This window comes from Pelobates fuscus, chromosome 2, assembly GCF_036172605.1.
Source record: "Pelobates fuscus isolate aPelFus1 chromosome 2, aPelFus1.pri, whole genome shotgun sequence".
Classification (NCBI taxonomy): Eukaryota; Metazoa; Chordata; class Amphibia; order Anura; family Pelobatidae; genus Pelobates; species Pelobates fuscus.
The window spans coordinates 319,516,371-319,532,746 of NC_086318.1; the positions used below are offsets into that span (position 1 = coordinate 319,516,371).

Consider the following 16,376-nt stretch of genomic DNA (forward strand, 5'->3'; position numbering starts at 1 on the left):
TGCACAGCATATTCAATATGTGGTCTTACCAGTGATTTATAAAGAGGCAAAATGATATTCTCGTCCTGAGAATGAATGCCCTTTTTCATGCATGACAATACCTTACTGGCCTTGGCCACTGCTGATTGACATTGCACATTGTTGCATAGTTTGTTGTCTATAACAATTCCCAAGTCCTTTTCGTGTGTTGTTATCCCAAATTCGCTTCCATTAAGGGTATACGTTGCTTGTGTATTCTTTACGCCGAATTGCATAACTTTGCATTTTTCAACATTAAATTTCATCTGCCATTTGAGTGCCCAGTCCCCCAGTCTATCTAAATCCCTCTGCAGCAAAGTAATATCTTGCTCACATTGTATTATTTTACAAAGTTTTGTGTCATCTGCAAACACTGAAACATGACTTTCAATGCTGTCTTCAAGATCATTTATAAACATGTTAAATAGAAGGGGTCCCAGAACAGACCCCTGTGGGACACCACTTGCCACCTCTGTACAGCTTGAAAATTTACCATTAACGACAACTCGTTGTACTCTGTTTTTAAGCCAATGTTCTACGCAAGAATAAGCATTTTCATCTAGACCGATTTCCTTGAGTTTGAACACTAATCTATTGTGTGGAACTGTATCAAATGCCTTGGCAAAATCCAAATAGATCACATCCACTGCAACACCCTGATCTATACTTCTGCTTACTTCTTCGTAGAACGCAAGCAAGTTAGTTTGACATGACCTGTGCTTCATAAAACCGTGCTGATTTTTTGCTGATAACCATGTTCTTCTCAAGGAATTCTTGAATATTATCCCTTAATAACCTTTCAAAAATTTTACCAGCCACAGAAGTTAAGCTCACAGGTCTATAATTTCCAGGCAAGGATTTTGAACCCTTTTTGAATATAGGAACCACATCTGCCTTCCTCCAATCCTCCGGAACACTTCCTGAAAGAAAAGAATCTTGAAGTTGTTTGATTTCTGCATATGTAGAGGTCACCAACTAATACAATATGTTAGTAAACCTAATTAAACAACTCATAAGGTCAATGCCGAAAGTGAGAACTGTCAGGAATTTACAGTGAATTTCAAATTTAAGTCCAAACTGGAAGCATAGCTGACTTAGAGAATTCTTCCTATTCACCTTTTTTGGCCTTATATATGAAATGCACTTTGTAAACAACCCTGTAACAGTAAGGTGTAGAAGAGGATATAGTTACTATCGCAGCAGATGTTAAAAATGTAAACACATGTAGCTATTTTTAGTGCTCCATTACTTTCATTAACCTCGAATTTTAAATCTAATTAGATTGTTATTGACTTTGGTCTTACATAAGCATGTTTTCTTGGTTAAATACTGCATTTTAGAATTAAGTGGTGTCTTGATAGTTACATGGAGATTTTAAACTAGTGGCACCTAAGGAGCTGTACATGTTTTAGATCTGTCACGCATTGCAAAGCTGGTGTATGGTGGTGTATTTACAGTATGGCAATGTGAACAATCCTTGGTCACGGGCAGGTGTAACAGAAATGATGTCATTTATATGATGTATTGAAGATTTATTTAGATTTATAGTGCAGGTAACGGTCTTACATTCAGTGGATAATATGTAGTCATAACAAAGGCATAGTTGGCAACTGTACTGTTTTTGCCAGGACCGTCCCATATTGTGGGCTCCTGTCCTGGCAAAATCAGGTCCTTCGATCTGTCTCGGGTTACCTGGCAACTAGAGGACTCTTCTCCTTGTGGCCGCACTCTGGCACTGTGCTGGGAGGAAGTGATTAAACAGTGCAGGGGGAAACTCCCTGACAGAGCAAATATACTACACAATATTTGTAGGTCTAATAGTAGTGGAATCTGACGCAGGCTGCTGCTGCACTCCAATGATATGATTTTTTGGAGGCTTATTGCTTAATTGGAGAAATTCTCCAATTACCTAGGGGATTATGGATCTTCGTAGGTGGTTAACACAGTCTTTAGAGAGAAGTTGGAATGTGTGATTGCAAATAAGATAAGCTTGACTTACAGAACAAGAGTCCTTACCACATCTTGATTCTGTATTCCTCTGCTGGATATGTTGAATTTTTCTGAAGAGCAATAAGAATAATCTTCAGACCTGTGATTTGGTATAATATCATTCTGTTTTTTAGAGTTGTCTGTGGATGCTTTCTGATCGTATTGCTGCTGTGAGACATGACAGAACACTTACAATATTCAATTAAAATGTGTTTAAACCAACTGTCTGGAAAACAGGCATTTTTTAATACTATCAGTATGGGAAGCTTCGCATACCGATTTCAGATCATCAAATCCCCTTTTCATAACAGACACATACATGTTGTTGAAACTGTAGTCTCCCTTTAACGTCCTAATGTTGGAAATGTGCTTCTGTTAATAAACGTTACTTGGAAGCGTATCTGCTCTGACAGGTCAGCGCTGTAGAACAGTGAAGGGATGTGCTATGTTACCATTGAGGAAGATGGCATAAGGCAGCAAATGATCTTCAGATGGCTGATTTCTCCCTGCAGCAAGGTGTACCCCTTGTCTTCATATTTAAACAGATGGAGTAGCCTGGAGGAATTTTTATTATTACATTCAGCACTTATTTATATTGCCCCCTCTGCTACCATGTACAGAGAAAGCATTTGATTTTCTTTTGTGCATATTTTCTGTTTCACGTTAAGGGACATTGGCACACTCTGTGCTCCTACACTGTTCCCTCCATACATTACAAAGTCAGACTCTTACATTATTGCACATGTTTACAGTGTATAAAGCAAGTACTGGAAATATTAACTGAACATCTTCCGTTAAAGAGACACAATAGGCACTGTAAGTAAGTGTTTATAATGTCTGGTGTTACCTTTTTAAATGTTTTAGTGCCAAACAAGAGTTCCCAATAGCTCAGCCTGAGGAGCAATGGATGGCTGTGGTTGGCCGAGTGTCCGCTGACCCCTTTAAGGCTATTACAGTGCCATTGCTGATCTGTATTACTATGGCTAGAAGGAAGTGTATAATCTCTTACTTAGCCACACCTTCAGTGGGGGTGAGGCTCTATAATGCCAGGGACCCTCATTCTGTGTGAAACTGCTTGAAAATGTTTTGAAACAGCTCTGTCACAGTCTGCCATAATTTGCAAAGACCACTCGTGGTCCAATTGGCAGGGAACGGTGAAATTTGCTTGCCTGAACCCAACCCTCATGGGCACAGTCATCCACTTTTTGATGCTTTTATTCAGCGCCTGGTTCTTCAGGTCCCACACCAGCGCTGTTCTCTTGTGTACAATATTGAGGTTTATGAAAGGTCCTGCAAGACCGCAGATTTCTCCATAGAAAGTGCGTTAGTGACAGCTGGGGGAAATGAAAAGGCTTGGCGGCGCTAATGTTGCCTTGTGTCGAGCTTTGGCAGATTGGAGGCGACAACCTGTACACTAATTACCGTAAACGTTAGATTATATGTATAGGGAAAGTAGCGTGCGTTTTTGTATAGTAGATGCAGATTGTGTGGGATGGCATAGGGGCTCTGACCTGTGGGGGGTTGAGATGAGCAACTTTATATACTTTATAATAAAGTTTCCAAAATTTGAATGCACTTTCAAATTCAAATGTTTGGGGGGAATTGCATTTCGGCAAATTTCATTCTGTCAACTTCACACTGGCAAAATAAAACTGGTGAATTCACACAGGCAAATTTCGTTCCTGAAAGAGGACTTAACATGTAACACTTAAATTGAAATGCCATCAGTGTTACTATAGTGTATGGCAATAAACACTTTCATTGTAGCACAATGTTGTATAGTAGTATCTTTTATAAATGTGTATTACATTCGCCAGCAAAAACATTTTACTACTTTACAGAGTTTTGTGTCATCTGCAAACACCGAAACATGGCTTTCAATGCCCATTTCAAGATCATTTATAAATATGTTAAACAGAAGCGGTCCCAATAGAACCCTGAGGGACACCACTTACCACTTTTATCCAGCCTGAAATGTTACCATTAATGACTACTCGTTGTACTCTATCCTTAAGCCAATGTTCTACCCAAGAACAAGAATCTAGACCAATTTCTTTTAGTTTAAAGACTAACCTATTATGAGGAACCGTATCAAATGCCTTGGCAAAATCCTTGTAGATCACATCCACTGCAACACCCTGATCTATACTTCTACTTGCAAAAGGGTAATAAGCGCTCTCTTCTCAAGGGTGAGCAGCAGTTCACCAACAAGATGTTACCTCTACCTTGTGATAAATGGACAGATAAAATAGAAAGGTGAACAGCGCTAAAGATCAGAAATTGTACATACGTTTAGTAGAAATACTGGCCAGCGGAGAAACTTTAAAAAAAGGAGAAACAAAGATACAAATAATGGTACAGTATGTATGAACGATATAATTCCACAAGAACAAAGGTGTTATATTCACACTCACACTTTGAGGAGCTATATCGGTGAAAGCTTCGGCGAAACGCGTCAAGTGAGGAAGAATTTTGGACTTTTATACAGGACTGGTTTTATAGTGTATTATTCACTTTTTACTTATTGTATTAAAGTATATATAATTTTTAAACCATCCAGTCATTTTTTTTTGTCCTCCTTCCTATTTAATACTGCTTTGCTGCTATACCTGGGTCCACTATATCCCGAGGTGGGGATTATTCCACCTGAAATTCTCCAAACTAGAGCAGGTCGTTGCTCTAGTATATGTAAGTAGGATCATCTACTCTTACTACAATATTTTATATTTACATACTAGACCATGCGGCGTATTTTACTCTTGTTTTTCATATAACGAATACTTACACCTATAAACTCACCAACGATCTGGAACCTCAAGAAATCCATAGACTGGGATTATTCCATCCAAGCTCTTAACACCGAGCTGATATAGCTCCTCAAAGTGTGAGTGTGAATATAACACCTTTGTTCTTGTGGAATTATATCGTTCATACATACTGTACCATTATTTGTATCTTTGTTTCTCCTTTTTTTTAAGTTACTCCGCTGGCCAGTATTTCTACTAAACGTATGTACAATTTCTGGTCTTTAGCGCTGTTCACCTTTCTATTTTATCTATACTTCTACTTACTTCTTCGTAGAATGCAATTAGGTTAGTTTGACATGACCTATGTTTCATAAAACCATGCTGATTATTGCTAGTGACAAAGTTCTTCCCAATGAATTCCTGATTATTATCCCTTAATAGCCCTTTAAATATGTATCCAGTCACAGAAGTTAAGTTCACAGGTCTATAATTTCCAGGCAAGGATTTTGAACCCTTTTTAAAAATAGGAATGATACCTGCCTTCCTCCAATCCTCCTGTACAATACCTGAAACAAAAGAAAATTGTAATACAGTGGTTCCCTTATTTCCCTACCGTGTTTCTCCGAAAATAAGACCGGGTCTTATATTAATTTTAATCACAAAAAACACACTAGGGCTTATTTTCAGGGTAGGGCTTAGAGCCAGTCTGTCAGCCGGTGTCCGCGCTGTGTAACCCCACCAGAGACCCTCACATCCCCCTGCCTGTAATATTCTCCCCTCCCTCCCTCCCTGTAATACTCTCCCCCCTCCCTCCCTCCCTGTAATATTCTCCCCCCCCCTCCCTCCCTCCCTGTAATATTCTCCCTCCCTCCCTCCCTGTAATATTATCCCCCCTCCCTCCCTCCCTCCCTGTAATATTATCCCCCCTCCCTCCCTCCCTGTAATACTCTCCCCCCTCCCTCCCTCCCTGTAATACCCCCCCTCCCTCCCTCCCTGTAATACTCCCCCCTACCTCCTTGTAATACTCCCCCCTCCCTGTAATATTCTCCCCCCTCCCTCCCTCCCTCCCTCCCTGTAATATTCTACCCCCTCCCTCCCTCCCTGTAATATTCTACCCCCTCCCTCCCTCCCTGTAATATTATCCCCCCTCCCTCCCTCCCTGTAATATTATCCCCCCTCCCTCCCTCCCTGTAATACTCTCCCCTCCCTCCTTGTAATACTCCCCCTCCCTGTAATACTCCCCCCCTCCTTGTAATACTCCCCCTCCCTCCCTGTAATACTCTCCCTCCCTCCCTGTAATACTCCCCCCTCCCTCCCTGTAAAACTCCCCCCTCCTTGTAATACTCCCCCCTCCTTGTAATACTCCCCCCCTCCTTGTAATACTCCCCCCTGTAATACTCCTCCCCCTCCCTCCTTGTAATACTCCTCCCCCTCCCTCCCTGTAATACTCCCCCCTCCCTCCCCCCTCCTTATAATACTCCCCCCCTCCTTGTAAAAGTCCCCCCTCCCTCCTTGTAATACTCCCCCACCCTCCCTCCTTGTAATACTTCCCCCTTGTAATATTCCCCCCCTCCCTCCTTGTAATACTCCCCCCTCCCTTCCCCCTCCATCTTCTCCTCACCTCCCCTGTAGCGTGGCCGAGCTCCTCTCCGGTCTGCGACCCAGCCGGACTGACCTGGAAGTGCACACTCAGTGTGCACTTCCTGTCAGTCCGGGCGGGTCGCGGACCGGAGAGGAGCTCGGCAACGCTACAGGGAAGGAGAGGTGAGGCAGTGCGGCAGCCGTCTGAGCGCTCTCTATAGAGCACTCAGGCGGCTGAGGCATTTAAAGGGCCGGCGGGCGCCGGCCCTGCCTAGGTCTTATTTTCGGGGTAGGGCTTTTATTGCAGCCCACCCCGAAAATTCAGCTAGGGCTTATTTTCGGGGTAGGGCGTATTTTCGGGGAAACACGGTACTTAGCTCCTTAAGTACTCTGAATACCGTCAGGCCCCGGAGCTTTATTTACATTAATTTTCTCTAACAGCTGTAGCAGTGGCGGATCCAGAGCCTGATCTCGGGAGGGGCACTTGTAGATTATTTAAAGAAATAATCCAGACACAATAACCACTACAGCTCAGTGTAGTGGTTATGGTGTCAATAGTGCCAGGACCCCCTCCCAGAGTAAGTAGTCAAACCGTTTAACAGTTTGACAACTTACCTGAGGTCTGCTGGGAAATGGGGCTGTTGTAGGGCATAGGAGCAGTGGTGTGTGTGAGGGGGACAGTGTGTGAGCAGTGTGTGAGTGAGGGCGGCAGTATATGTCAGGGGTGCAGTGTGTGTGCGCTAGGGGGCAGTGTATGTGTGGGTCAGTATTTGTGTGTGACATGTGCAGTGTGTGTGAGGAGTGCAGTGTATGTGTGAGTGTGGGGGAGCAGTGTGTGTGTAATGGGTGGCAGTGTGTGTATGGGGGCAGTGTATGTGTGTGTGTGTGTGGGGGGAGGGGAGGGGAGAAAGCAATATGTGTGTGATTATAAAAAAAGCCCCCTACCCTTCTTATCACACACACATTGCCCCCCCAACACACACACACACACACACACTGTCCCCATACATACATACATACATAATTAACTTAAAAAAAAGCCCCCCAACCCTTCTTATTTAATTAGAATTTAATTAAAACAAATATTCTTATGTCCCCCCTCCCTTCTTACCTTTACTGGGAGGAGGGGGCGGACATTTCTCTGTCCCTGGTGGTCCCAGACCCGGAGGAGCTGCAGGCTGAGCTCCCGGGTCCTCTCTCCCTCCCTCCCCTGTCGGCTGCGATCACAGTGCCTGCGGACCGGGGGGAGGAGATCCCTGATCTCCCTCCACGGTCTGCAGGCACATTGCAGGGCTGGCGCTTGGTCAATGCCAGCCCTGCATTAGCCGGCAGTGGGAAATCTCTGGGGGGGGCGGCAATTGCCCCGTTGGCCCACTCTGGATCCGCCACTGAGCTGTAGCATCTTGTCTCGAGTTATCCAATCACAAGTTATCTGCAAGTTTGTTGCAGCAATCATTTGCATATCTCTTACCATAGGATCCTCATTAATATATACTGAAGAAAAATAGTTATTTAAAATTTCTGCCTTTTCCTGGTCTTCATTAACTAACAGACCCATCTCTGTTTCCAGTGTACCTACACTTTCATTTATTTTTTTTTATTTTTATTTTTTTTTTAGAATTGATGTACTTGAAAATAAATTTGGGGTTGGTTTTGCATTCTTTGGCTATCAATTTCTCGTTTTCTAGTTTAGCCACCTTAATTGCCTTTTTGCAAGCATTATTGTCTTTCTTATATAGGATGCCTCTGATTTGTCCGCTTTAAGTGCCCTTTTCTTATTTGTAATCTCTTGTTTTACTTCTCTACTAAGCCACTTTGGTTTCAATTTGTTTCTTTTATATTTATTACCTAATGGTACACATACTGAGAAATGTACCTGTCTAATATTTGTTTGAATAGTTTCCATTTATCCTCAGTGTTTTTATCACTAAGGAGTTTATGCCAGTCGATATGTTGTAGAGCTGCCATAATCCTACTGAAATTGGCTTTTTTTTTTTAAATTATGCGTTTTAGTATATCCCACGTACTTTTGCTTTTTTGAGTTTATTTAAAAAATTACCATATTGTGATCACTATTTCCCAAATGCTCCTCTACTTGAATGTTGGTCAAAAGATTAACATTGTTTGTTATAACGAGATCCAGACAAGCATCCTTTTTAGTTGGTGCTTGTACCAGTTGTGACATAAAGGTGTCATTTAACACATTTAAAAACCTCATTCCCCTATCTGAAGTACTAGTCACTCTATCCGAATTTATGTCCAGGTAATAAAAAATCTCCAATAATTAACGTGTTACCCCGATTTGCAGCTTTCCCAATTTGCTCTAACAGCTGTTCTTCCTCATTAATGTTTACATTAGGTGGTTTATAACATATCCCAACCAACAACTGATTTCATTTTGTTTGCCCCAAGCAGATATCTACCCATAAAGCTTCTACATTTTCGTCACACTGCACATGCCTAAAATTTGATCGTGTTAGCAGATAAGTGTTGCTTCTTAAAAAAAGTAATTCAGTATAGATGTCCTCATGGAGTAAATATAAGCCAGGATAATAAGTTATTCACTTATATATATATTGAATAAATAACAATACACGGTAATGATTTAGTACATGCAATCTTTTGTTTTCAGTAATAAATAAAAAAGCTGACCGTTCTCCTTTAAGTCCCGATACTTTAACAAGTACCAGAGGCATTTGTTATAGACAATTTTGTATACGTGAGAATTCCTGAAATATAATTTTTTTTTTTTGTCTGAAAGATAGGCAGTGTGCCGAAACTGCTAAATTATTGACCTGCAAATTGGGGTTTGTTCACATTTCTTAACGTCTGTTAGTTTCTAATACTAATAATATGGAAGATTGATTGTATGGTTTGTATGGATTAATATTCTGTTCCCTCATGGTTTGGTCTTTTATGTTAATACATTTATTTACAACTTGTCAACATTTTCTGGAGCATTGGACAGTGGTTAATCTAGCCTATTCGAGTATTTTACAGGCAGTGAAAGGCTCTGTCTTTGTCAGTGAATATAATAAATATATTGTTATTTTTTTTTTATAGTATAGAGCAGGAATGGTCCCAGATAAGTTGGATTTTTCGATGTGTTAACTGTATTCACACCAGCCCTAATGGATATATATATTTTGTGTGTGTGTGTGTGTTTTAATGTGCACGTTTATTTTATTTTACTATTTATTTTCTGTTGATTTTCCTTGCAGGTGGCAAAACCATAATTATGGGTTTTTGTTTTTTTTAAATATATATTTTTTACAAGTTTCTCTATATTTTCCCCCACAAAATTAATTATTTAATATTTAGTCATTCAAGGAAGATATATCATAGTAAACATTATAAAGTGGACTATAGAAACTTCCAACCTTAATAAAGATAGTGTTAAACTCTATTATTTGGTAGCCAATTCAATTAATAGAGAATGCATCAGTCCCCTCAAGAAGAAAAGTGCTATATAAAAAAAAAAGGAATATTTCTAATGTAAAAAATTTTTTCCAGACCACAGAAATAATCAACAACTGATTGTAGGCCACACAGAATACAGACACAAAACAGAAAAGGTAAATGCTTAGAATGCTTTAGTGAAATAAAAGTGGTCCACGTCCTACATGTACAGAGTATGTACTATATGTAACACCCAAAACAAATAGTGCTAACACCAAAAGTGTACCTCACATACACATATAGAAGACCAAAAACACAATAATTTATACAGCTCCAAAAGTGAAGGTGTAAACTACAAAGTGGGATAGCACCGAGTATAGAGGGTACAACCTGACTGTGAGAAGGTGATCTCGAAGATCTAGAAATATAAATTCACAAAATAGTGAAGTATGTAGAGATGGAATAACTAAATCCAGGAGGTAGGTACCTCCCACTTTGTAGTTTATACCTTCACTTTTGGAGCTGTATAAATTATTGTGTTTTTGCACGTCCTACATGTACCACAAATAAAAAAAAGTACTGTAATTTTATTTGTATATAGTTATGTTTCTTTGGGGAAAATGGAATGCCTTCAGTCAATGCTATGTACTAATGACCGCTCCTGTTCGTTGTTGGCAGGATATAATGTATACTAATTATTGATATACTTGACTGATGATTCAAAAAAAGTAACAGAAAATATTTGATTTAATGATATATAAACCTTGTCTCAATGTCTCAGTATACACATCTTAGCTTTTACATGTAGTCAAACAGGCACAGTAATTTACCATTTTTATGTTTTGTTTTTCCTTTCTATTTTTCAGGTTGTGGAACTTGTGTCTAGTGCCATTGGTGATTTGGTACAAGGGATATACTATGAAAATTCTTTCTTTCCCGAGGTAAGGTCTTAACTGCTCCTGTGATTCTGATATGGCTATATGTGTTTTTAGAGGATCACTCTAACATTTGGAATAGAAACATGTATCCCTAACGCCATAGTGTCCTGAGACCTAATTAGGTTTACCCTCGCCACCATGTGAGGGTTTGAAGGGTGAGTATTACTTACCTTTCAGTCCTTGCTGCTCTGCTGTCCTCGTTGCTGCTGCATTCCTTTGTCAAACTGTACTCATTCTGTTAGGACGAAATTCGGTAGTTTCCCAGCGCCCTGTCTATATGACAGGACGTTCGGGAATACTGAAAGGGAGGCATCGTGAGATCACGGAGGAAAGGGTGAGCATTGTGGGAAAATTTCTTTGACCACACAAAGTGGTTCAAATCTGGTCAAGCGTAGCAAAGTAGTCTCTTTTATCATATGTTTTAAATAAAACTAGATCAGATAGGAAGAGAAGAGGAAGCGATTGGGGAAAGGAAAGTTCGGTGTGACAGTGCCACTTCAAAGCCTTCACTGGTAAACATTGCCATTCCTGCAGAACGGCAATGTTTTATACTGCAGGGATAAAATGAAAGGGACATTTTACCCAGAACACTTCATTGACATGACGTGGTCTGGGTGCCTATAGTGTCCTTTTAATTCTAGAGTCTTATAAAGATGCGTATCAGAACAAGTTTCTTTTATGGATCTGTGATAGGAAAGAGATTGCATCTGTATCATGTTCTAAAAATCACAATCATCACATTATAGATTGATTGTTTTTGTCTGTTGATGCTACATATGTATGTATGTGTGTGTGTGTGTGTGTGTGTATATGTGTATATATATATATATATATATATAGTATATTGTATGTCTGGTTGTAGTGCAAGTTTTGTATTAAGTATCAGAGACTCTTCAGCATAATTATACCTTTATTTGATGTTCAGACATCAATGGAGCTTGTTTGATTGAAATAATAAAAAGATAATTTTGCCATTGGTAAAGACAGAATGTACCAAGGGATTATGTAAAACAAGAAAAACACAAAGTAGATTTAAAGTTTAAAATTACACATTTGACTTGAAACCAGTGCCTGTGATTTTTCCATTTAAAGAACCTTTGTCGTTTTGATTTGCCTTGTTTCTTTGTATAATCATAATATCGCTGAGATTTAATTCTTTTTATTGCTTAATAGGCAAGTGAAAAGTGAGTTATATCAGTACTCCGTGTCTTTATGCCAACACTTCCTGTAATGGCTCTTCACTTCTACTCCTTTTTATAGCAATTGTTCATTTTTCTCTTCAAATTCACTGCTCGCTGGTTAAGGAAACAGAGTCTAATAGAACCTTTCATTCGGATAAATGAAATGAATCTGTCGACTGCAGAGTCTCCTATTACAAGCGCTGTGAATGGCATAAATGTTACTAGTTATGCAGTTAAAAATTGGACACTTATATCAGAGATTAAGCTACATGAATTATTTAACTGTCTTTAGATATTTCTTTTCCCAACAGTTGCTAAACCTGAACGTCATAATGTTGGCAGGATACTGGATGAAGCAAAAATTGCTTCATTTACTCAAATCATCATCTTGCTTTGTGCATAATAGAGGGTGAAATTCAATAATGGGGGCTTATTATGGCTGTCCAATTGCATGTGATGAGCAGGAGTAATGCGTGTGTGCACAAAGCATCTAATCACTGATCTCTGTCACGATCAGTAATAAAGTGGAGGAGGAGAGACAGACCACTTGGGACCTAAAAACAATGACCTATAGGCATCACAATGGAGGGTGAACGTAAAGGAAGTTTATGGAAGCAAAAGGAGAAAAAAATAATGTTTTGGTCCTCTAGGCGTTAGTCATGCTTACATACATGACTAGGGCCAAACGACTGAAACATATTTTTTATTCTCCTTTTGGTTCCATAAATCTCCCTTACTTTCACCCATAGTGTGATGCCCATGAAAAATAGAGTATGTGCTGCACACAAAATAAAATCCACAGGAGTTCCGTGGCGGGGATTCACAGTGTTAGAAACGAACTTCAATTTAAGTGCAACATATACTCTATTTTTCTAGCTTGGGACCTAGTTACCCAAGGCTCAAGAGGCCTGTTTGCAGAGGTAGTGTTATTGTATTGAAGTTTTGTCTTGCCTGGATTTTCCTAATTATGAACTAATTGATGGGGATCCGATTGACAACTTCGATCAAGATTAGATCTTTCTAGGACCCTGTAACTGCGGAGAACGGCGACTGGATATTCCTGACACCTGTACCACTACATTGGGATGTAGCATTTATGATGCTTGGAGTAACCTTTTAAAGTAAACTATGGGCTAAAATGTAATCCCTATTTTTAATGTATTACACAGATAATTCTTTAAAGAAGAATGAAAAATCTAATAGCGCTACGGAATTTGCTGACGCTTTATAAATAATATAATAATAAAATGCTCCGCTTTATCAATATTTAGTGCATCTGCCAGCAGGCAGACACCCGTCACACCCCTGCCCTGATCATTTATGATGAATGGAACCGCTGTAACATTTGCGGCTGATGCAATTTTTGGTTTAGTACTCAGAGAATGAGACACGAGTAAGGCTTTGCGTTTGAATTACAAGGAGCTATTACCCCTTGGTATAATAACCCCTGCCCATCTTATGATTCTAAGTTAGATATAGAGAAGTGAGATATTGGAGAAGAAAGGGCACGGGGCTGGGGAAGCTTCAGAAAAAAGCTGTACCCTCCATGGGGCTTCAAGTTATGCATTAAAGGAAACAATTAAACCCATTTTGTTAAATTATATCTGCATAGCGTCCATGCTAGCATCTGGATTAAAAAAATATATATATATATTTTTTTTTTTAAAAACTGAAAATATAAAGTGAGCCAACAATGGTATAAAATGAACGCAAAACGAAAATGAAAAATAATAAAGTGGTGTACATTCACATTGTACCAGTGTCCCCATGACTTTGCAGACTCTGTGAGGTACACTCCAGCCGTCGGGGAACTTTGCACTTGGAGTCCATCAAGGAATTGCGACTGTTGGTGCTCTAGGCTGGAATATAGGGATCTTGGAGAGGTCCAGGCTTGCCAGGTGTGTATCTTGAGCACCAGTGATTATGATGAGGCCCAGGCTACTCATGGTGGTTTCCAGGTTCTGTGCCCGATAAGTCTTGCCCTGGTGGGTGAACAGTATCATTCTAGGAACTCCCCAGTGGTAGGTAATTCCTTTGGTTCAGAGAACCTGTAACATTGGTCTCAACGATCTCCACCAGGCCAAGGTATATTGTGTGAAGTCTGGGAAGATGAGGAGGGAGGAGCCCCCAAATTGGATTGGTGTTTTCCCTCTCACTGCTGCAAGGAATATTGCTTTGTCTTGAGTAGTTTGAAAGCGCACGATTAGGCCCTCCATAGCTGAGGTTGGGGCAGTAGGTGGTTTTCGGTAACCGGAACATGCCATCAATTTTAATAGCTTTGGCTTGTTTATGTAGCATTAGTGCAGCAAGGAGCCGTCTGATGTAGTGCGGCATTTCATCCGTGCTTACATCTGCAGGGCTTAATTTCAAGTTTTGGCGTCTCCTGTGATCTTCCAGTATCTCTACTCCGGTGTGCATATTTTGCTGAGCACGTTGGATCTCCTCCAATTTATGCTCCATTGAGGCCAACCTAGAGTCTTGAGCACTTGTTGTGGTTTCCAGCAGTGTGATTCTAGTGGTGACACTTGAAAATGGAGGCCTTAAACTGTGAGATGTCTGCAGCTGTACCTGTGCGCAGTTCTCCCAGCATAGGTTTTCAGAAGAGCCGCAATCACCGGCTCCTGATCTTCTGCAGCGTGGACAGGCTCTGTGCCAAAGGATGTTGCTGCTTCTGTGTCCTCGGTAAAATCCTCTGATGACAATGAGGAACCTTTGTCGGGCAGTACCATTTTGGGCCATGCGGCCTGATGCGAGTGTCGAAAGAGATCACCGATATTTCCTGCCCTGGATTTTTTAGTTTTGCTGCCCATTGTCGTTAACACCAGCCATGGGGTAAGTTCCACTCAGTTCAAGAGAAAAGTATTTCCAGGGTTTCTCAGTGGAGCGCATTAAGCTTGCGACCCCTCTCATCCATTGCTGGCTCCATCCCTTAATCGTAATTTTAAAAATTGATTTTTTTCACATGTTTTATGTTTGCGGTGAGTTTCACAGATGAGTGTCCTACTGTAAAGATTGTTGTGACATTTACAGGGATTGGATTCCTAGGGCAAGTAGAATCGAGGATATTCCCTAACCGACATGTTTGTCTAAGCAGAGACTCTCTGTCCTCTGCAGACTGATCTCCAGTGACAAAATGGCAAAGACAGAGCTCTGGTTAATGCAACACTAAGGGTAGAGATAGGCTAAGAGCATCAGCAGAACACTCTCAGCCAATCACTGACTTAGTAGCTCCCTCTCCACCAACTGGCTTGCTAACTCTCCTTCCCCCCTATCATCCTTGGAGGTTGCCACTGACCAAACATTTCTGCTAATCTATGAGTAAGCTATGATGCAGGACTAATTTGAAGTGGTTATGGTACCTACAGTATCCTTCAAAACAGTTGGATGTATCACTGATCATTTATATATTTATTGCTTGATACGATATTAGGGCTTAGAATGTCATGACCGATTCACTTTAAATATTCATTCGCAACTGATAACATGTAGATGTAGATCATATCAAATGCTAAATGGTAACCAAGGCCATAATTACCTATATGTTGTTTAACCCCTTAAGGACACATGACATGTGTGACATGTCATGATTCCCTTTTATTCCAGAAGTTTGGTCCTTAAGGGGTTAAACGTTATGAGCTAGGTTAAAATTGCAAGTAGAATGTCTTTGTTCTTCTGGTGAATTACTTACATTTTGATTAATCTGTTTGCGTTCATTAGTTAGAAGGATGCAAAGATGACAGTAACACGGACTTATGAAACATAACGATCAAAGATAATATGTAGAAGTAACCATCAAATATTTTTACAGATACTTAGATAATTGTTTTGGATTCCAAAGAGCTGTGGCTTAATAACAAACAGATCTTATGTATGTTCTTATTACACTGTGCAAAAACAAAACCGAAAAATCACGTTGAACTGTTGCCCAATGTAGAAAATGCAACACACGATATGCTTAGAAAAGAATGAAATTTAAGCCCATCTAATTCTTAAGGTATCATTTTCTTGAAATCAGAACCAGAAACTAAATCAAATTCCTTCAGAAGAATCTAATCTTACTAACTTGGGCACGTGCCAAATGGTACTGTTACAGAGAGAGGAGGGCTCACAAAATCTGAGCCTGGTTTGAAAAGAAACAATATACTTTGTAGCAGCAGGCATCATCTCAAAATTCATCCTCCACCTACATAAGGGCTCGTAATTCACAAAAGGGGAATGCATTGAAGAATATGATGTTTGGAAATGCACAGAAAATCGTGACTTTAATAACATTAAAGGTAGAATTTTAATGGGTCTGATTGGCTGAACAGTCTTGCCAATCATACTGCCTTGTTGCTGTGACACAGCGGGTAAATCTCATAAAGTGGCAAAATATTTTTTCTTTCAGACATCCAGCTCTATTTGTTTTTATGCATTACTATTTGTTGAATTGTCCTTATTATACAGTATATTATTTTTTTATTATTAATATTATTATAATAAAGTGGCTCTGTTGCCTTCTGGAGTCTTTGCATATTTGGCAA

The 16,376-nt window shown here is 40.0% G+C and overlaps 1 protein-coding gene across 2 annotated transcripts in view; it reads left to right on the top strand.

The window, feature by feature from the left end:
- PDSS2 (decaprenyl diphosphate synthase subunit 2) overlaps positions 1-16,376 on the top strand; it is a 304,080-nt gene that overhangs the window by 240,566 nt on the left and 47,138 nt on the right. For both annotated transcript variants that reach the window (XM_063443542.1, XM_063443541.1), the window contains exon 5: positions 10,601-10,675. In XM_063443542.1, the coding sequence (XP_063299612.1) occupies positions 10,601-10,675 (75 nt within the window). The remainder of the gene's footprint in view (positions 1-10,600; positions 10,676-16,376) is intronic.